Below are 22,627 nucleotides of genomic sequence, written 5' to 3' on the forward strand. Positions count from 1 at the left end.
TTAGCTAATCCCCGTCAGAATGGTAAGGGTTGTTTGTGTTGTCGTCGAGGTCATCTAACGGTAGGCCCAAGAAACGTGCTGTTTCGACGGGGTCGGACCAAAGAGAGGAAGGTGTTAGATGGGTAGGGTTTGTGGGGCATGCAAAGAGATGGCCAGTGTCATGCGGGACTCGTTGCATGCAGGACATACATTAGGTATGTCGGGGTCGATTCTGGATAAGTAGGACTTTAACCTGCTACAGTATCCAGAACGAAGTTGCGCTAAGGTCTGTACCACTATAGTCACACATACTGGTCAATAAACAGCTCGTCCTTATATAGAAAACTTTCGGATTTTTCGTGATACCTTCAGGACTTTTACCATGGATTATTATCCAAGGCATCGGTACAATCTAAGAAGAAATTGCTATACAAACCGATCAAATGCACGATAAAGATCTATTTATGCCTTTCTCTGCAAAAAAAAAAAAAGATCCTGTGTAGGGTATTATAGCTATCCCCTAGATATTAATGCTGGTCTTAAGGAGTTATGAATTCTCGCTAGAACTTAATTATTTCTATTCAATTTATATTGACACAGGTGCTGTTTTACGCGTGATTTCACTTTTGTGCTAGCAACCAGCCAAATAGCTTCACCTCACTGTTTCACTTCAATACGCTTGTTTGCTGTTAAAGGCAAAAGGAAAATGATAGTAAAAATGTCCTAACACCTATTATTTTTTGTGTTGTAGTCAAGGGGTGTAGGGGTTGAACTCAAGTACCCCACAGACGTCTTAGCACATCAGTCTCAAAAATTTCCTTCAGATTTGTTGTTTTGTGTTATTATTTACTACCACAATTATCATTTTATAATATCAAATTTATTTATTATTTTTTTATTTTTTAGAGTCTTTTAAGGTATTAAATATGTTTAACCAATCTCAAGCAAATTCAATCTACATGTTCTCATTGTGTCTCTCTATTTCGCTTGGATAATCGTACATTTATGCCACCTTTGGCCATAATTGGAACACCAAAGTTAGCGATTTCAATTTCCTTTCGCACAGGATTTAATTCGATATTAAAGTTGAGCAACAATTTCGCCAATGCGACTTTTGCATTAACCCTGCCCATACGTTGTGCTGTTTAAAGTAGGCAAGTAATAGGTTATTAAATAAAAAAATGCATAAACCTGTTAAAAAAAATTATTGAATTACCAATGCAATGTCTGGGTCCTTCGCCGAATGGCATAAAAGCGACGGGATCGTAATTTTTATTTAAAATCCGATCTGGATCCCAACGCATAGCATCCGGAAAATATTTTTCATCACGATGAAAACCCAATAACGGAATAATAACTGGTGTACCATTTTTGATTACCAAATCACTATCAGGTAATTGATAGTCCTGCGTGCATTGGCGATTGAGAATCGGCAGTCCAGGATATTTGCGTGTAGTTTCTACAAAAAATTCACTTTAAATGCTTATAGATTGACAATAAATATCTTCAATTAAATCTAACCCATTATGCAGAGATCCAGATATTTCATATCCTGTACCGATTCGTAAGTAAACTTATTGTCATGCCTTTCAATCGCATCTCTCACATCACGCTGTGCCTTTTCTAGCGCTTTTGGATATTGCGCTAATTCAAAGGCGGTGAACGAAATGGTGGACGCAGTGGTTTCATAGCCAGCCACATAGAAAAGCACCAGATTGGAGGCAATGGTTTCAATTGACATGTGCTTCGCTGAATCTGTAAATATGGACGGAGAGTGCGCAAATACAGTATGGTTAGGTTCAGCAAATAAAATATGTACTTATGTACCTTTGTCAGTCGCTTTAGCAGACCAATCGTTATCATTGTCGTTAACTTGACCTTTGTTGCGCAGTTGCATGAGCAGTTGAAGCATATCTTTGCGCGTAATATTTTGCTCCTCGCGCATTTCTATAGTCCGCTTAACAATTTCTCTCATCATTTCGGGTGCCTTTTCGCGCCAACCCAAACGTATGAAGAGCATTTCCAAACTATAGTTAGTGATATAAAAAAAAAACAATGTATGAGTCGTTGCAAAAACTTTAATTTAATCAAAACATCAACTGATGATCAACACTCAATAAAATAAAAGAATTGGTGCTCGATAAACAACGATTAAAAGTCTGAGATTTTATTGGTATTCCCAACCGAAATTATGCCACCATATTCGTCTTATTTCGCATCTTGAGACTTCTGGCTATTCAGCAAAACTCAAACTTAATATTTTTTGCTCACAGTACATTGACTGATCTTCAACGCCGATAAAAGAACCAGATTTTTCTGATAGACAAAGTGAACTCTATCACCTACTACAAGTCTCAGAAATGAAAACAAAAATAAACAAAATCTTATCTCCGCTACTTGTATTTAAGTGCGCCAAATTAAAATCGTCTTATTGAAGCAACTTACTACTTAACTGATAGCATGACCGTTTGCACATTATATTATAAATTAATTCTGGTTTAAAATGAATATTTTTATATTAAACAAAAATTATTAGAGAAAAAATGCTTACCTGGGAAAGAGCATTTGAGCTGTACCGCGCACCACACTGCCGAACGTTGGCTCGTTCAATTTGTCTCTTATTTTCAATATGGGATTATTTGGTTCTTCAAAGCTGTTTACCTCTAAACCCAGAAACACCGAAGCAATGATGTCTATAGCAAAGCTAGAAAATAAGTATATTAAATTAAAAATGCATCACTCTACTTTTTCGTAGTGTATTAGTGCAAGGTCACTTTCACACTTCAAAACTAACGAAATGCAATGTTGAAGCACACACTCACGTGCTCATTACATGTCGCAATTCCAATTCTTTTGAGCCAACGTCAGATAGCTGCGCATTTACATAGTTGACCATTCTATCACCCACTTCCTCGACGGTTTCAAACATGGCCTTTAATTTTCCCGACGTAAATAACGGTGTCATTTTCACTCGCAAACTCTTCCACTTCTGTCCTTTAAGATTGAACAAGCCACCACTGAATTGCGGATCATCTTCATCATCTACATGTATGCCACGATCGTGAAAACTTTCGAAATGTTTCGTCAGTATGTCTCTCGCCAATTGCGCATCGCGTATTAACAAAACGGGTCGCGTAATAAGATAGATGCCCAACACTTTGTCTTTTGTTCTGCGATAAACATCGAGAATGGCAGTGCCCAATGCTGCTTCACGTTTAAAGACTGGATCTAATACTGCGAATGGTATTTTTGGCTCAAGGTAAGGAAAACCTTTGCGTTTCCAAAATGTGTAAATCCATTTAACGTAAAAAATCGAGAATGTACAAACAGCTATTAGCAGTAATAAAAACATATTTCGATACAAAACAAATTTGCCGCAACAGCTAATGTAAGACGCGCTGAGGGAACTGAAATTATAACATTTTGTTGCTTCCTTTTATAGCTTTTGATAAGGAAATACTTTATAATATGAAATCTCTCTGTACTTATATGCATGTATACATATGTATATTGAGTAGCGGTATTCATATATTGTAGTCTTGATTGCAGCTTAAAGCATTTCAAAATGAATTCTTAATATGACGCGAAGATTCTTAGAAGCACATAAGATCTCAAGGGGTTACATGGATTTCCTCGGGTAAAAAACAGTCTTTTTTCAACATTTTTTGATTGCAGCTCAAAGCATTTCAAAATGAATTCTTAATATGGCGCGAAGATTTTTAGAAGCATATAAGATCTCAAGGGGTTACATGGATTTCCTCGGGTAAAAAACAGTCTTTTTTCAACATTTTTTCTCTTATAAAAATGAAATATTTTATTAGAATTTTGTATTGTTACAAATAAATAGTGTATCTATTAACAAAGAAATTCTGAATTTTTTTTGAAAAAAATATTTTAAACTCGACTATTTCCGGTGATCCCTCGGAAAGATCTTCTAAAGTGAACAAATACATGTTTAGTTAAAACCTTAACTTAGAACTTAAACAAAGAAAAAAAATTAAAAATTGTTTTTTTGGCAGAAAAAAATTAAAATTTCAGCGAAAATTTCGCGAATTTTTTTTTTTCATTTTTCGACCAAGTCTTTAAGAATGAAAGTAAGAAAAACGCATTTCAAAACGGTGCTAGCATCGAGCGCTCAAGTTGTCAAGGCTGTATATCCGAAAATATTTCGGATCAACTTGAAAATTTAGGACAATATGCTAGAGGTGTTGTAAAATTTAATATTGTCTTATTAAAAAATCGATTTTTGAAACCTAGTTTATCTCAGCGTGTCCCAAAGAACTGATTCAAAAACAACAACGAAACCTTTTTGAATTCACCATCAGCAGTGATCATAAATCAGCTGATGTTCAGTGGGTACATAAAAACTATTATTACTAACCGATTGGTAGAAGGTTTATATGTATTTGTTCTCTTAAATTTTGTGCAAAATAGTATGCTCATTGCATTTATTCCAACATGAATACACTCAATGCCGTTATCAATATCTTTTCTAATTACAATATTTTTATTGCTTTTAATTGTTGTTTCAGCGCATTTCTTATGTTCGTTATCTTCATTTGCTAAATTATTCAGCATTTTACGTATTATAAATAATATATATATAAAATAATATATATAAATAATCTATCTATGTATATTATTTGGAATATTATTTGATTTTGATGAAATAGGTCACATGAAGTAATCCAAAAATTATGCGGAAAACCTGCAAGGTAGTATAAAATATTATTGGGAGTGCAATTTCCAAGGTGCGAAATGCTGTTAAGAATGCACTAAAAAGTGAAATATGGGCACAACCACGAGCGACATCAAAAAACTTGCTACGGACATAACTAGACACACGATGCAACATCGTTTTTCAAGCTTAAAAAAACGAAGACGAAGAGCTAAGATGAGGATAATATTCCAAATATCCAAACTATTAGCCCAACATTAACGGATAATGACACTAGTCTACAGTGGTTTTGTTGCCGTAGGTATAATATTTTAGATATAACGGGTGATCCAAGTATAGTTCTTTTTTGAATAGCCTTTTTTTGACAGATCACGCGTGAGTCGTGTCAAGCTGTCATGTTATAGGGCGATTATGTTGACCATAAGTTGAGCGAAGCGCGCAAAACACATTCTTTACAGAACGTATGTATATACTCGTACTTGAATAGACCACGTCAAGCACGCAGTGAAGTAAATATAGCTGCTGTAGCTGAGTGTGTAGACAAAGACCGTGGAGAATCTATTCGGCGCCGTACACAGCAATTCGGACTGACGTATGGAGCGACTTGGCGCATTTTATGTCGAGATCTTAATCCGCTCGACCTTCCCAAGCGACATCGCTTCGCTCTGTAAGCTCTTGAAAAGTTCCAAGAAGATCTAACGTTATCGAGTCGAATATTGTTCAGTGATGAGGACCATTTCTGTCTCAATGGGTATGTAAACAAGCAAAATTGTCCTATTTGGGACGAAGAGCAACCTGAAGAGATTCAAGAGCTGTCATTTCAACCCGAAAAAACAACGGTTTGGTGTGGTTTGTGAGACACATTCTTCACAAATGGTGCCAGTGAGATTGTAACTGTCAATGGTGACCGTTATCGCACAATGATAACCGACTATTTGATGCCTGAAATTGAAGGTCGTGATCTCGAAAACATTGGCTTTCAACGAGACTTCGCCACTTCCCACATATCGCATCAATCAAAGGATTTATTGAGAGAACATTTCGTTGAGCGGATAATTTTACGTTTTGGGCCGCTCGATTGACCACCAAGATCGTGTTCTTCCTGTTGGGATATTTAAAGTCTAAAGTGTATGCGGGTAATTTTATTTCCATTCAGGAATTGTAGCAAAACATCTCGCGTGTCATTCGCCAGTTACCAGTTGAAATGCTCGAACGAGTCATCGAAAATTAAACTCAACGGTTGGACCATTTAAGACGTAGCTGTGGCCAACATTTGAAAGATATATTATTCAAAAAATAAATGCCAAATAATGTTTCTTCAAATGTTAATAAACATTCCCCATTTAATAAGCAGTTTCTGTATTTTTTCTTTAAAATAACTAGGGAACCTCGAAATGGAACACCTTTTATTTAAGCACGCAGTTTATAAAATTGTCAATTTGTAAGATCTGCTTAAAATTTTCGGTTTAATTGCTCGCATATTTTCGGTTAGGAGCCTTAGAATAACGATCACGTGACGTTTGGTTACGAGGAAAAAGCTGCGCAGAACCCTAATCATGGCAGGAAAACTAAATTTTTATGATAATCCGATAATTATCAATATATTAGATATGCAATTACTTCAAAACAGCATCCAATATTTTCTTGTCTTGTTTTGAGATCGTAATCTGCACCAGGACTACAAAAAGCTTCTTTGTTTTTGTAGATACATACATATGTGTACACAACCTGAAAAATTATTTACAAAAAAGTAAAAGTCTGGCAGCACTTCAGCAATTCAGTTTGCAAAACGATATACTATACATTCTGTATGGATATAGATTATGAAGTATACAATAATGCACACGGAACAGTGAGACGTTCTCGCCCAGTAATTATTAACCGAGAGTTTTTGAATTGTCGGCAAAGCTTTATTACTCGTGACTTATATAAAAGGTGGTGCAGTCATTTGTTACTAAATAAGCAGTATTAGTATTGACAATTTTCCAACAGCTTCGATTTATGCGCTTGGCGTCGGATTTTGCTTTGATAACCGTACATTAATGCCACCTTTGGCCATAATCGGCACACCAAAGTTAGCGATTTCGATTTCTTTTCGCTCAGAATTCAATTCAACATTAAAGTTGAGCAGCAATTTCGCTAAAGCGACCTTTACGATTATGCGACCCAAACGTTGGGCTGTTGAAAAGTGAAAATTATTAAAAAAAAATAATAATAAATTATTCCAAGCTAAAAAATACTGCTCACCGATGCAATGTCTGGGACCTGCGCCGAATGGCATGTAGGCGGCGGACTCATATTTTCCATTCAAAAATCGTTCTGGCTCCCAAAGCATGGGATCCGGAAAGTATTTTTCATCACGATGTATACCCAATAGGGAAATAATAATTGGTGTACCACACTTGATCACCAAATCACTATCTGGCAGCGGGTAGTCCTGTGTGCATTGACGATTGAGTATCGGTAGTCCGGGATATTTCCGTGTAGTTTCTGCAAAACAAAAAATCACTTTAAATGTATAAAAATATTTATTGTGGGAATTTAATTAATTTTTACCCATTATGCAGAGATCGAGATATTTCATATCCTGTACGGCTGCATATGTAAATTCGTTATCGTGTTTCGCGAGCGCCGCCCTTACATCAAGCTGTGCTTTCGCCATTGCAATCGGCGATTGCGCCAATTCAAAGGCCGTAAACGAGGCGACAGTGGCAGTCGTTTCATAACCGGCCACGTAGAAAAGAAATAGATTGGTGGCAATTACTTCAATGGACATGGGTTTCGGCACAACTGTGGAAAGCGGGTGAAATGAAAATATTACAAAAACTTTCGGCTGCGGAAACTTACTTTTGTCAGTCGCTTTTGCCGACCAATCGTTGTCATCAACGCTAATTTGACCTTTGTTGCGCAGTTGCATGAGCAGTTGAAGCATATCCTTGCGTGAAATATTCTGCTCTTCGCGCATTTCTATAGTCCGCTTAACGATTTCTCTCATCATATTGGGCGCCTCTTCACGCCAACCCAAACGTATGAAGAGTTTTTCCAAACTATAGAGAGAAATGTGTTAGAAAACCATGAAAAATACTTTTGTTATAATAAAAAAAAGAATTCCACATGAAATGAATTTTATTTAACTACAGTTTACGAGCACTCTACGCTCTCTTATTTCTCTCAAGATTTCTGGCACAAGCACAAAGCACTTTTTGTTTGATATTAAACTCGTTTTGTTTCAATCATTTGGAAACACTCCCACATTTTCAACTCACTTAAACCAGCTTCTCCGATGTTAATCTCACTTAATAATATTTAAGGAATTATTAAAAAAGCTTGTTGCAGATTTAAATTCATAAGACTGTTGATAAGAAATGTGATAAATTTATATACACATACATACATTCTTATTAAGCACACTTCTTTCCCTACCTACCTGGGATATAGAAACTGGCACGTGCCGCGCACCACACTGCCCAAAGTGGGTTCGTTGACTTTTCGGCTCACATTTAGTATTTCATTGCTTGGCTCAACGAAGCTGTTCACATCCAGTCCAAAGATAACCGATGCAATGATGTCAATAGCATAGCTGAAAATATAAAGCTATGCATTTATTTTTTGGAAAAAATGCCGTTGAATTAATAAATTCCAAAATTTTTGGTTAAACTGTTGAGAAAAAATGCCAAAAATATATAACTATGAGAATAACTCACGTGCCCATTACATGCTTCATTTCAAACTCTTTTACACCGCCGTCAGTCAGCTGATTATTCAAAAAGTTCACCATTCTATCGCCTACATCCTCGATCTTGTCAAACATGCCCTTCAATTTTCCCGACGTAAATGAGGGTGCCAACTTTATACGCAGACTCCTCCAATCCCGTCCTTTAAGAAAGAAAATGCCACCCCTTGATTGCGGATCCTCCTCATCGTCTACATGTATGCCACGATCGTGAAAGCTTTCAAAGTCCTTCGACAATATATCCCTTGCTAGTTGCGCATCGCGCACCAACAATGCTGGTCGTGTAATTAGATAGATGCCCAACACTTTATCCTTGTTACTGCGATAAACATCGTAGATGGCAGTACCCAAGGAAGCTTTACGCCTACGTACGGCATCCAGCACACCAAAGGGTATCTTCGGCTCGTGATAGGGGAAGCCCTTGCGTTGCCAATATGTGTAGGTCCATTTGATGTAAAATATTGCAAGCGCACAGGCGATAGTTAGGAGCAACAGAAACATATTTTTACATCCACTTTCTTCCAGGTGCCACTGTTTTAAATGTTGTACTTACTCACTGAAATCTTATGTTGTCAGTGATGGCGTTTTATAGCTTGTCTCTAAGAGATATCTTAAAAATGCAATAGGGGTATTCACAGCACAGTATGTTCAAAGGGCTAACATAATTTGAGTGCTATTTTGTGTATTTATAAACACAAAACTGATAATTTTTACAGCCTGAAGAGAGTATTGTATTAAGCTTGCCACGATGTATGCAATGAAAGAAGAGTCAGAGACCAGATAAAGTGTAGTATATATATACATAAATGTTGAGCTGAGTCGGTATAGCCATGTCGGTTTGTCTGTATACACGCGAACTTATTTCTTCAGTGGAATATCGATCTGAAATAGTCCTTTTCTCTCTAAGAATCTGTTCTTTTTTCGGAACCGCCGATATTGACCTCTTATAGAAAGATTTTTTATTTGATAAGGTATCTTCACAAAAGCTGTTAGCTGTTAGTCCCAGAAAATCTACAAACCACCTGATAACTTGCGATTTAAGGATATTACAATTGTATACCAATTGTCGTGTGAATACCCTCTTAACGTTATCAGCTAATTTTTTTTTTTAAGTTTAACCCTAGCTTTAAATTATAAATATTGAAATATTACGTTTTTATAGAGATATAAATTGTGACAAAAAAGTACCCGGATACATCAATATTTGTTTTGTCGCCTTCAAAGTGATCCCCACCAGATGTAAAACACTTAAGCCAACGATTTTTTCAGTACTCGAAACACTTTTCATAAGCACTTTTTGTTTTACCTTTTCGATCGACTGAACACAGGTTCCACGGGGACAAGAAAAAATTAGATAGAGCCGAATCTGGTGGTTGATCGTTGGTATTCATTGCGTGTTTGGCTTTAAATTCGTTCACAATCGTAATCTTTTTGAAAAAAATTCAGCTTTATCGGGACGAGTCAAGCAAAATATCCACCAAAATCATTCGAACAGACTAGCGTGAGATGTCGAGCTCTGTTACCATACCTATAACACTTGACTGACATATTTTTCACTTTTTTAATATTTTCGGGCTTGTGTTTTCGAATCACCATAAGCCTTTTCCAACATTCGCAACGACTCCGCACGCGAAATTTGGTTAGAAATAGAAAATTTGAGACAAATTTTTGTTCGATATTTTTTTTTTGTAAAAGTGAATTTAATTACAATTTCCGGGTGCTTTTTGGTCACAATGTATATCTCGTGTCGTTCCTTCACTCGGATGACTTGTCAGTTTCTTTTACACGTTTAAGTTGTAACCACAAATATTTGGCTTACAATTCGGTCAGTTCATGTATTTTAGCTGTATTTACTGTCATCGATATTTTTATTTCATCTTTTGATAAGTTCTTGCGCTAGCTAATTTTCTGGACTTGAAGGTTTCGTGGCATTCTAGAGCCTAACATTGCTGCTGAGGTTTTTTACGGTCCTATAGTTTACAGCTAATGTTTATTCTAGGACGCTTGTATCTTTGGACATTTTTGTCTAAATTTTTATCGATTTCGATTTTTTGCGATGTGCTTATTAGAATGATCTTTATATAACCTCTATGATAATCTAAAATAGAAGTATTACTACATACTTTGTTTTGCCTAAGAACCTTACCCGTTTTTTGCTTTGTCATCTGGGGTTTTCAACAAATGTCTCAAATCGTTATTATGCACTGAAAGCAGCAAGTTTATTGGTATTGTTAATAAGAAGCATACAAACATACACAGATATGTATATACAATATATACATATGATGCTTATCAGTTGGCGTTGCTTGAGGATGACTTGCATTTTGAATTTTGCAAAATTGTGAAACTCAATAATAAGTGGCGCGTTTTCTGCTTTAAAAAGATGTCAGTAAAACCTTAATAAAATAGCATCTACAGCTGTGCACAGAAAAATTGCAACATTGTCGCTTTCTAGGCAAGATTATGGCAATTTAAGGGGTTACATGGGTTTCCTCGGGTAAAAAACAGCCTTTTATTCAACAATTTTTTTCTCAATTCAATTTTGTTACAAACATACATATGTATACTACGAGTATTAACAAAGAAATTATGAAATTTTTTGAAAAAAATATTTTAAACATGGCCATTGCGAAGCCTTTTTTGGTAACCCGTAGGAAAAAAGATGCGCCTGCGTTGGCAGCATACCTCTTTACAGGATCATCTAAAGTGAAAAATACGTGTTTTAGTTAAAATCCTAACTTAGAGTTTGGACGAAGTAAAAAACTGAAAATTGTATTTTTAGCAGACATTTTTACAAAAAACAAAAATTAAAATTTATTTTTTTTTTCAAATATGTAGTTGTAATCGAAAAAAATCCTTCGTCCAAGTCTTTAAGAAATGTATCTCAAAGATCTGTGTAAAATTTCATGAAGACCGGTTGAGTAGTTCTCGAGAAATCTTGCCAACTGACCTCAAAAACATAGTTTAGAGAAAAACACGTTTAGAGACTGCGCATTTAGCCTAACTTGCCTCGAGTGCACATTTACTCAAGGCTGTACTCCGAACTATTATTCACTTGAAAATTTAGAACAATATTCTAGAGGTGTTGTAGAGTTTAATAAGACAATAAAAAAATATATTTTTTGAAACAAGTAAACCCATGTAACCCTTTAAGCGTAACAAAGCCGAGTTTTTGCGTCGATATCTGACAATGGATGAAACATGGATCCATCATTTCACGTCGACGTTCAATCGACAGGGACTGCACACGATGCTCCAAAGCGTGGAAAAACGCAACAGTCGGCTGGCAGAGTTATGGCGTCTGTATTTTAAGAAGCTCATGATAATTTTTATAGTCTACCTTGAAAAAAGGAAAGACCATCAACAGCGACTATTAACTACATAACGTTAGTGGACTGCTTGAAAGAGGAAATCGCCGAAAAACGGCCCCATTTGAAGAAAAAGAAAGTGATGTTTCACCAAGATAATGCACCGAGTTAGAAGTCAGTGCGAACGATGGCGAAAATCCACAAATTGTGCTTCGGAAGCATCCCCTGTATTCTTGATCTGGATCCAGCGACTATTCCCTGTACTTCTTTCTTCTTCTTCCGGCAAATTTTTTTGTTTCTTTTTATTGGGGGTGTTTTTTACGTGACGCACAACCCTAATGAGGGATGGTTCGCCTTCTCACTTTAGCTCGCTTTCAAGCGGGTGTTGTTTGGCTACCCAGAGGATATTTGGTCTAAGACCGGAAGTCTTGAGCCGCCAAATGTAAAATAATGGTTTCTGGCTACTCTCAAGTGAATGGCAATCAGAGAACTTTCCTCACTTGCGAGAACTTCTACACATGACTCCATCCACTAAAAGTTGTAGGGCTACTATAATCAGTGTTTCACTCTTTTTGGGAACTATGTTGAATGAAAAAAACATATTTTGCCCAAAAAAATTGTTTTACAATGATAGGCCGGGGACTTTTCCAGTGACCTTTTAAATGATTTTATAAAAAAATGTAAATTCTAAATAAATAATTCTAATACATGTGTGCACTATTAAACTTAATTTACGCACTAAAAACTAAACATTCCAACAGCTTGGTCCTATGTATGATGATATGCAAAATGATGAGCTGAATTTTTACTTTCTTGTTTTTGCGAATGAGTATGGTATAATGTGTAAACAATTGAAAACCGCAAAATTAATTTGCCACAAAAGATCAATGGCTAAGAGGCGATTTAGTTGAGGCCTCACAATTAACATAAATTTTATTTTCCAAACATAAACTTTGCAAATTGTTCACTCTACGACAGGTGGGTGCGGGAGGTGAAGCAACCTGACTCGGCTACTCGGTTTTTTTTTTGTTTTTACCCTCGAAATTACTTCATTATTATTATATTATTAGTGGAACAGCATGAATTTATTTATCATCATTATTGAGTGGAAGAACCAGTTTTTATGTTGCGATGTGAACGCGAAATGGCAACAAATTGTGTGCGAAATGTGAATGGCCCAACGAGGCAGTAGCGCCAAGCACCAGAGCACCCAAGTACATATGTATGCTACATACATACATACATACTATGTTTATATATCTGAGCAGATAGCTACATACATACATACAAAGTTATAGTCAACGAGCTAGGCAAGCAACAGCGGTATGCGTAGTGAATGCCATGATTTGCCATACACACAAATAAAGCAACAGAGATAAATACATATTGTAGCAACTACTAAAAGGTGAATGGCTTCTACACTCGGCTGAGCTAGTTGTGCACCATAAAAAAGTAGCACTTTGAGGCAATGAGGATGCTGGTTGCTCGTTTGGAGGTTGTTCTCGTTAAATTCTACACGCCAAATAGTCGAAAATTTAAATTGTGAAAATAACAGCAAGCTGCATGCATACTAACATGTCCACACTAATCTACACACACATACACACACAAATGCGTACATATGTATAACATAAATTAATAAAGAACAATTCCTTGACCGAAGTTGCTCACCTTAAACATAAACGCTCACATAAACAATAAACAATCAATTCACACATATTATGTCTTGCATTATTATAAACCGTTTGCACACATATCCATACCCATTTATAACTGCAGAAATATGTAAATAAATACTTATGTATTTTTTATGAATCGATAAAGGCTGCCATTCCAACGGTTAAATAAGCTTTTTGGCGAAAATTATTTAAAATTGCTGCAAAACGTGAAAATAAATATGCAGCATACACTTACAGTTGTGTTTATAATAATAGTAGCGTTGTTCTGATAACCTAAATTTAAAATGCGACATGAAAAAACAACAATGTGTATAGCTGAAAAGTGATTTTTGGCTTAATTACATTCTACTTCAAACTATTGTATATTGAGGCTACACATGAGCTACATTTTCTAATCGTTTTCCGAAGTTAAAGCTTTTGAAAAATATTTTGCTCACAAATTTTAATTTTTTTTCGAACAGATTGTATGGAACAGAGGATTTTAAAAGGTTAAATGTGTGTAAAACATACATTATTAACAAAGAAATTCTGAAATTTTTCGAAAAAAATATTTTAAACTCGGCCAGTGCGACGCCATTTCCGGTGATCCCTCGGAAAAAAGATGCACCCGCGTTGACAAGATAACTCCTTACAAGATCATCTAAAGGGAAAAAATAAATTTTTTAGTTAAAATCTAAATTTAGAACTTGGACGAAGGAAAAAACTAAAAATTGGATTTTTGGCAGACATTTAAAAAAAAAAAATTTCCTTTTTTTTTCAAATAGTTGTAATCGAAAAAAATTCTTCGTCCAAGCCTTTAAGAATTGTATCTCAAAGATCTGTGTAAAATTTCATGAAGATCGGTCGAGTAGTTCTCGAGAAATCTTGCCAACCGACTTCAAAAACGCGGTTTCTTGAAAAACCTCGAGTGCACATTTACTCAAGGCTGTATTTCCGGAAATACCACTATAAGGACAATATTCTAGAGGTGTTGTAGAATTTAAAAAGATAATAAAATAATTCGATGTTTGAAACCCGTAATCTCATATATGTAACTCCTTAAGGGGCTAATTTATACAGTTAAAATTGCCATACTAAAATTTCATAATTCCAAATAGTTTTTGATTTACAACAACCTAAAGGGTGGCCGCAGTTAAACTCGTTTCATTTTTGATTTTTTTGCTCGGTTTTTATTTGTACGGAGAATACCTTCTAGTTTAACGAATTTTTTTTATTTTCCAAAGAAGGCCAGAATCACTGCCTTTTTAGCGCCGTCGGAGATCTCGTATAACTCCGTTCTTATAACAGTCGGGACTAAGTAACTGTAACGGACCCTCATTTTTAACCGGCCAAGAGCTGCCAACTCGAAACCATTCCTCGAAATTTCTTCAGGAATGTTTTCTGCCTCTGCAACAACAACAACATCTCGTATAACTCAAGACACATAATTTTCTTTTTTTTTAAATTCATTGTGCATTCTTGAAACAGGTATTAATATAACCTGAAAATTTCAAAACAATCGATACAGCAATTTTTTTGTAATTACCAAAAAATCTACGAGTTTTTAGACTATCACACCAGGTGCGCCCTAACGTATCCTAAGGATCGACTTAATACATCTTGGTTAATGTTTTGGGTATGAAGCGTGTCATTTCTAGAATCGTACCAAGAGACCTGAAGCTTTTACAAAAACGAAGTCAAGTAGAGGTCACGATACAGATGCTTGAAAACCCAGGTACCCTACTTGGTGGCGAGAATTGGGTTCATGAATATAACGTCGAAACTTTCAAGCAAATGGTGGAAGCCGAAAAAACCACGTCAAAGTCGGTTAGAAATGATATATGTTGTTTTTTTTTATCAGTCTGGATCAAGTTTGATCAGATAATTATCTTCACTGTTTTGTTACTCAATATAAAAAATTTTTCTCTAGAAAAATAAACAAATTTAACTTGAAACGATTTTGTAAACAGACACTAATTGAAAATATATTTGTGCAATCGCATTTTAACAATTTAGCGTTATCGAAATCGAAATTGAAATCATCACATGATAATTATTTTTTCTTTTTAATGTTTTTTCATTTTCCTATTTCTATACTCGTATTATTTTTAATAATTTAAGTAATGCCGTTTTCTCTATTCTCATTCTAGCATCTGCTGATCTTTGTGGCTTAACTTCCTTTTCTTCTTTACACATAAAGTCCAACTATTTAATTTATCAGGTAAGAAAATCGATTGTGTAAATACTATTTTTATTTATAGTTTAAAGTTTTTTACATTATCTTTCATTGTCTACTTTTTTCTAGCTTATTTAGCTTTTCTACCCTGACTCTTGTTAAATTTTAAGAATTAAAAGAATTTTAATTTACATTTTATAGTACATATATAAATATTTATAAAACATATTAACTGGCAACTACTGACAGCTAAATCTTATTTGTATAAAAAAAAACTGTTATACAGTTTTTTATAGTTCAAGAAATTTAGTTAAACCAAACTATCTCTCGGTATGATTATCTTTCCAATCATCTTTCGTTTTTTTTATTACCAGAAAACTTGTGAACATTTCAAGTTTATATTATTATAGACCGATATGTATCGATTTTAAAAAGGGTTAACCGATTTTTCAAGTGTAGAGTACAGAATGTAGTACTTAATGAAACAGCTGATCTCAGAAACATTATTTATACACTTTTTTATCCTCATACCGTTTAAATTATAATTTTTAATTGTATTTAACAATCAGATTTGCTATAGATACAGAATACCGCCAATATTTTACTTCCTTATTTGTTTGGTGGGTGATGAGAAAATTTCTATTGCCTTGCGGCACAAAAGCAATTTTCCAAATGTCACCACAACCAACAAGAGCATTCAATTTATGTTTGAAGAAGCAATAAAGAAATACTGTATTATTTATAGCAGGCTGAGCTAGTGTCACCGGAGTGGGTAGGTGTGCTCTCAGCATTAGCTTATGAGCATTGCTTTAAGAATTTCAAGAGCAGAGCATACATGTAAAACTTGGCGAGCAAGTTTTGCAGTCGCGACGTTGGCGTTGTGAGAATTCCCATGGTGGGCCAATGTTTGACAGCAGTCTGAAGGAGTAAAGGTGGTGCGGTAAAAGCGTACGAGCGGGTTGTTAACAGGGTGTTGAAATAAATGCTGCTATTTGTTATACACGTAACTCCTACACATGCCTACACATGTAGAGACACTCTTTTGTAAATTTTGATTACCGTGCGTTTGTTTTTTTTGTGCTTTTGCGACACAGTAATGCAACAACCATAACAATTTTACTTTTGCAGCAACAACAATTTGCGCTTACGTACTTGTGTATGCATGTACATACATACATGTATGTAATTTTCCACTGCTCTTGCTATCACTGGGTGAGCAACAGCTTCGCCAGCCATGCGCTCAGTCATCAGCTGCTGCGCTTAGAGAGCAGTAACGCGAGTGTACTCAAACGTTAAAGCCCCAATCTTTACATATGTACATACTTACGTGCATAAACGTACATCACAACAACAAGAATATAATAAATAAAAAAAGTGCTCGAACAACGTAAGGCGATCACAAAAGTTTTTTGCAGTTTGATCAACATAAAAGCCGCTATTTGTCATAACATTTTAATATGAACTCTTTCCGTTTAATAAAATTTGTATGAAGTGATATTGAAAAGTTCTAGTTACTGTTGCTTAGCAGAGCAGAGCTGTTAAGCTTTGCCATAGGAGTAACAACAAAAAGGTGGAGCTAAACGCGACGGTAGTTATTACTACCGCTTTATCTCGGGTTTTCGCTCTTTCCCCTATCGTTAACACGGCTCCAGGAAAGTGTATGTTTTTGTTCTTGTGCTTGTTTTTTGGGTCAGCGGTTTTGACTGTACGCCCTCAACGTGCAGTTTGTCTTGTCGCCTACAAGCAACCATTTCCGCCTACCATATCATAGCTTTTCATTTGGTTTTCTATACTTTCCTTGCTTTTATACATTCGTGTATACATTCATACATATGTTCGTCTGTAAGTGCGCTGTCGTCTCTATTGCCGTTTGTTGGTCGACGACGACTCCTTTGCCTAGTGCACACGATTATTTGCCGCTTTCGTAAGCCGCCAGAGTCAACCATATCTAACCTTCGTTTTGACAAATATTGACATTTTTGCAATATAAACTATATTTTTTAATGGTTTTTAAAGTTCACACGTGCTTAAGTGTATTTGTATATAAACATAGCACATATGTATATGTATGTTATATGTATATATAGTTTGCCGCTTTGTTGTTTTATTGTCTAAATTGCAAGGGGGTTGGGTTTAGTTTAGTATATCATTTTCACTGCTTATCCCTCGTAAATGCGTGCACGGATTTTTTTAAATTTATATAGCACGGATAGCCAATGAATTAAACTTTTGTTTAAATGTAATTTTATTGTTAAATGTTAATTTGTTTTTCAGATATCAGTAAGCAAAAAACGCACATTTTCACATTTGCTCAAAAAATGGCTCTCTTCTTTTGAAGTTTTTGTTGCACTGCTTGCGAAAAATTTAACCAATTTAACACACACACATTCTTTGAAATATATTTAATTGAATTAATGATAAATTATGAATTTTAAGTTGCAATTTTATGTACAATTTAATAAATAAAACAGCTTTCAATTACGTCTTATACTGTTCCTTGAAATGTAAGCAAAATTACTGAATATGAACTGTCAAACGACGAAGAAAATAAGCACAAAAGGAAGATAGTAATAACCCAACGAATCAAAATGGTAGGCCTTATATACTGCGGCGGTTGTTTCAATGTAATATATTATACTGAAAATATAACGAAAATTTGGAATAAAAAATCGCGCGATTTTTTATTCCAAATTTTCGCCTGCGGCGCTTGTTTCAATGTAGTATATTATGCTGAAAATATATTCAAAATTTGAAAAAAAAAAGATCGCGCGATGAAAACCCAATTTTATTATTTAGGGAGTCTTATTGTTGTGGTTGGGTTATCTCGGTACTTCAACTACTTGTATGCATTATTACCGATGCATATACAATTTTTAATTTTCAGTGTTTTTATTATTTAAATAAAGTGGATTTCCACTTTAATTCATTAAAATAATAAAAATAATAAACATAGATTCACTCTATGCATAAAAATACACAAATTTTATAATAATTAGTGAAAATTGTATGGAAAAACTACGATTTTACGCCATTTTCAGGAGGCTGCCCTAGAGCCCCCCGGGGTCCTAGGGGGGGAAGGGTGGTATTATTCAAAAGTTCCATTCATTACCTTTCAAATGAGGGGGGTACCAAGCCCCCCGCCCCCTCCCCCTTTGCGCAAAACCTCTTCAAAATGGTATACTAAACTAAACATTCCCCTTGCAAGGTGTGAAATGATCGAAATTTAATGCAAACATTATGGAAATTATATGCATATATTTGTGCAAAAGCGTATTGGTATAAAGTGGACTTTGATAAATGAGTAAAAATAAAAAAATGTTAAGACTATATATTTGTTTGTTGTATGCTGTCAAATTAACACTTGATAACTTATTAATTTGCAAAAAACCTGATAAAGAGTACAGAGTTTAATTTTACAGCAGAGTCGCTATAGTCAACTGTGCATTACGTACGCTTCCTTGAAGTTTACTCTCTCTCAACATTAAGTGCATGTGTCCTTACGCTCTTTATGTACTACTAGTCTTGTAGGTGGGAGTTGTACCACCAGGTAGCAATTAAACAGCAAATCTCGCGGTGAATTTGGAAAAGGCAGTAAAATATATTTAAAAAAATAATGCAAAAATAAAATAAAATAAAAAAAGATACAGAATAAAAATATAAATCAGTTGATTATTTATACATGAAATTAGGAAATGAAAATAAAAGATTTAAATAAAAAAACTCACCAAAAAAATTATAAAATTAAATGATGAAATAATTAAATGATATAATTTGCAAAACTTCTCAAAACAAAATAAAATAATATATTATTTAACATATTCTTAAATAATAGGGCAAAATATTACTTAGAATCACAGTTAAGAATAAATATGTATTTCGATTAAAATGTTATATTTTTAATTAAGACTTACACAACAAAAAATTTTAAACAAAATAAAATTATTTTTAGTGCATTATTTGCAACCCTGCATACATTTATACATAAAAATACCAAAACTAAACTTATGGTTGCATTTTATCGATAAATATAACCTCAAAACTCATTTCGCGCTATTTTCTGGCTAACATGCAACATTTATTTCAAATTTTTGAATTGATTTGATTTCTCTACAGTTTCACATGTCAGTAAGGTCGAAGTGGCACTAAAATTAATTTCGTGCGCTTGTGTTTGCTTTGAGCGCCTTTGAAATTTGACATTCTATTTATTTCACCTTTAACGGTTGAAATTGACATTTAGCTGCATAAATAAAAATGACTTTGAGTGTATGAACATACATACATACATAGATAAATATTTACTTTTATATATAAATTTTATATTGCTATTATGTATTTTAACTAGTACTTTGAAAGAAAGTTGATGTTTTTAGTGGCCGCAGCCACTTTTGAATGCGAGTTTGATTTTTAGCTAAAACAAAATCAAGTTATTAAAATTATTATTCTTTCAAAGAAAAAAAATGCTTTTTTATTTATTCACACTCTTCCATTAATTAATTATCTTTAAAGATAGTGAATTTATTAGTTTCATTTAAAAAATTCGGAAACGCGTATAAACAGAGATGAATATCCATATGGAAACTCTTAGGCATAGTCTATACTTTGCACGCTGTCGTCTGCTTTACACGCAACTTTTTAGCAGAATTCAAAAGAATTAATAGGCTAAAAAATTTTAGAAAGCCAACCGTTTAGAAGCCGTGTGTAGCTTCACCTAGAGAGATCAATAAATCAAAAGCAAATATATTTTTCATTAATATTGAAATTACCTTACAACACATATTTCTGATAGAAAAAAATCAAAAATTTCGCTAATCACACTATTTTCACACACCCTCTCACGCTAAAGAGCCACCCACTATATGCGAATAGCTAACACTGTTAATTTACATTACTCTGTTACCATATTCATTACTTATGCGTCGCTGTAAACTGTTTCTAGTTATTGTAAACTGCTTCTATGTTACTAACATACGTACCCCAACATATTTTATGCATCAGAGTGTGCTGTTAAATTCAATGTTAGCGCCGCTGCGCTGTTGTGCTCTGCTCTGCCGATATTTATGTAAGTACCGAATATTTGCGTGAGCGCTGGCCAACCGGCCGAATAATCAAGCAACTTGAGAGTGAGGTCATTGATTATACGATGTGAGTATGTTTTGTATATATACCGGCCTCCCTTTTACTATACTTACACATGCATGTTATTGTACATTGGGTATATAGAGTTTTGTTTGTCTATCGGCACGTATGCTGGTCAGAATTGGCATTTGGTTTGTTGCTATGTTTACTTTTTTATAGTTGCTATGTACTTGTCAGAATTAAATATTGAAATAACGTGTGGCGGCAAAGGCAAAAGCTGCTTAGTAGTAGTAGTAGTGCAAAGTAAAACAAACAAAGTGAGAGCATGCTCGAGTAAAAATAAACCAAATAAAACAATCACAAGTGGTGTATAATAATGTGAACACAACTTAATGTTGTTAAACCCTGTGTGAATTACCATACAGTTCACACTGAGTGAGTTTAATTTTATTTGGAAGAGATGTTACATAAAAAATTAGTATTATTTATGATTCTTCGATAAATATTTAAACAAGTATTCGAATATTTAAAGTTGAGTGTTAAAATAAGATTTTTTTAATTTTTTTATTTTACTTCTAAAATTTTTGTTATTAAGTTTTAATTATTAATATATTCTTTGTTTTTTATTTATAATTTAATTCTTTAATTATTACATATATTATTTGCTTTTTAATTATATAAAATTTTTTCAAATTTAATCTTAATTTATTATTATTTTTATTTTAAATTTAAATTATAATTTTTTTAGATTAATTTGCTATTACCTTTATCTTTATTTAATTCATTTTTTTTAATTTTATTTTTATTTTATTATTATTTTGTTATTATTATTATTTTATTATTATTATTATTTTTAATATTATAAAAAAATAAAGTATACAAATAATTTAGCTTCGTTCCTAGCGGGTATTTAGTTCTACTGTTAAACTTTTGCTTCTGGTTTTGCTGCTGTTATGCATAGATAACAATACTTATTCATTTGTTTTGATTTTCTCATTAGTTTGTTATTTTTTGCTACACTTCTCTCTGTTTTTCTACATACATATGTACATATGTATGGACCACTTTAATATTTCTGCTTAGCTTTGCAATTTCCCTAACATTGCTTTTGTTGCTATTAATATGATATTTGTTAGGTTTTTGTTTCGGCGGCTCGTTATACATACATACATACATATATGCAACTGCAAATGTATTCATTTATATATGCATATAAAAGTCGACTTTTTTATTAATACATAGCAGGCACGTTTGCCATACGTACATACATATATATGTGTATACACATAAATATATTAGTACGTTTGTTTGTACATACATACATACCAAACGAGATATAGGAAGAACCTTGTGTGCTCATGACTATGAAATGAAATTAAATTTAGTTTTGCCCTCCTCCTCTGCCGCTGATATTGTTGCTTGCTAACATACGCAAATACATGCAAACTCGACGCTCCCTTGATTCTTTTATGTATTGTGTTGTTTTTATTGTAATGTTGTTGAGGTTGTGTCTATGAGCTTTGAGAGTAGTTCCTCTGTTGCGGTTGACGTCGTCGTCTACGTCGCTGCCATTCGCCGCCGTTCGTTGCCATTGACCATCGCTACTGCCCAGTTTGACTGTTTTTTGTTGTTGTTTTAGAAACTACGTTGCCTTTAGGCGTCGCTGCCGTGATTGTCATTGGTTACGCGTCTTCCTCTTGTTAATTGTTTAATATGTAATTACTTTTGTTGTACTCGACAATTTGTTGTTTTAGGAAAATTTATATTTTGGTCTCTTTTATACAAGTTTTTCTAATTTATTTCGCTTTTCATATATGTACATATATACATATGTATATATATATACATACATATGTACATATGTATATATTCCTTGTTTTTCAGCGTTTCCATTAATTCTTTGCGTTTTTCTTTACATAGTTGAGAAATTAACGCCAAGTTCTTGGAATGCGGTTGTGTTTGTTTCTGACTTTTCTTTATCATTAATTACACCTTGTTGTTGCTACTTCCGATTTATTC

The 22,627-nt window shown here is 34.1% G+C and overlaps 3 protein-coding genes across 8 annotated transcripts in view; 1 reads left to right on the forward strand and 2 right to left on the reverse strand.

Moving 5' to 3' along the window:
• The window catches only part of LOC105230932 (protein roadkill), a 173,701-nt gene that overhangs the window by 1,259 nt on the left and 149,815 nt on the right, over positions 1–22,627 (forward strand). For 2 of the 6 annotated variants that reach the window (XM_049449723.1, XM_019991980.3), the window contains exon 2: positions 15,507–15,577. The gene's annotated coding sequence lies outside the window, so the exon portion shown is untranslated. Of the gene's footprint in view, positions 1–15,506; positions 15,578–16,765; positions 17,191–22,627 lie in introns of those variants that run through there. The other 4 variants (XM_049449722.1, XM_029552331.2, XM_029552332.2 and 1 more) reach the window with 3 other exon arrangements.
• Positions 838–3,396, reverse strand: LOC105230935 (probable cytochrome P450 6d5). The gene is made up of 6 exons (XM_011211977.4): positions 2,802–3,396; positions 2,531–2,683; positions 1,807–2,006; positions 1,501–1,734; positions 1,196–1,438; positions 838–1,120 (listed from the first exon to the last, which is right to left on the reverse strand). Exons 1-6 carry the CDS (start codon positions 3,329–3,331, stop codon positions 945–947), a joined length of 1,536 nt encoding a protein of 511 aa, XP_011210279.3. The 5' UTR covers positions 3,332–3,396; the 3' UTR covers positions 838–944.
• LOC125776596 (probable cytochrome P450 6d5) lies at positions 5,278–18,510 on the reverse strand. Its single transcript, XM_049449727.1, has 7 exons — positions 17,985–18,510; positions 8,362–9,046; positions 8,085–8,237; positions 7,505–7,704; positions 7,214–7,447; positions 6,905–7,147; positions 5,278–6,835 (listed from the first exon to the last, which is right to left on the reverse strand). The coding sequence occupies exons 2-7, from the start codon at positions 8,889–8,891 to the stop codon at positions 6,657–6,659; spliced, it is 1,539 nt and encodes a 512-aa protein (XP_049305684.1). The 5' UTR covers positions 8,892–9,046; positions 17,985–18,510; the 3' UTR covers positions 5,278–6,656.

Source organism: Bactrocera dorsalis, chromosome 2 (genome assembly GCF_023373825.1).
Source record: "Bactrocera dorsalis isolate Fly_Bdor chromosome 2, ASM2337382v1, whole genome shotgun sequence".
Classification (NCBI taxonomy): Eukaryota; Metazoa; Arthropoda; class Insecta; order Diptera; family Tephritidae; genus Bactrocera; species Bactrocera dorsalis.

What these genes read in the sequence shown, in the direction of transcription:
- LOC105230935 (XM_011211977.4), bottom strand. Translation starts at nt 3,331, where the DNA reads ATGTTTTTATTACTGCTAATAGCTGTTTGTACATTCTCGATTTTTTAC. An exon ending in TGCTAAAGCGACTGACAAAG is followed by an intron (nt 1,735 to 1,806) that starts GTACATAAGTAC and finishes CCATATTTACAG; the next exon opens with ATTCAGCGAAGCACATGTCA. An exon ending in AGGACCCAGACATTGCATTG is followed by an intron (nt 1,121 to 1,195) that starts GTAATTCAATAA and finishes TACTTTAAACAG; the next exon opens with CACAACGTATGGGCAGGGTT.
- LOC125776596 (XM_049449727.1), bottom strand. Translation starts at nt 8,891, where the DNA reads ATGTTTCTGTTGCTCCTAACTATCGCCTGTGCGCTTGCAATATTTTAC. An exon ending in TCTCGATCTCTGCATAATGG is followed by an intron (nt 7,148 to 7,213) that starts GTAAAAATTAAT and finishes TTTGTTTTGCAG; the next exon opens with AAACTACACGGAAATATCCC. An exon ending in AGGTCCCAGACATTGCATCG is followed by an intron (nt 6,836 to 6,904) that starts GTGAGCAGTATT and finishes ACTTTTCAACAG; the next exon opens with CCCAACGTTTGGGTCGCATA.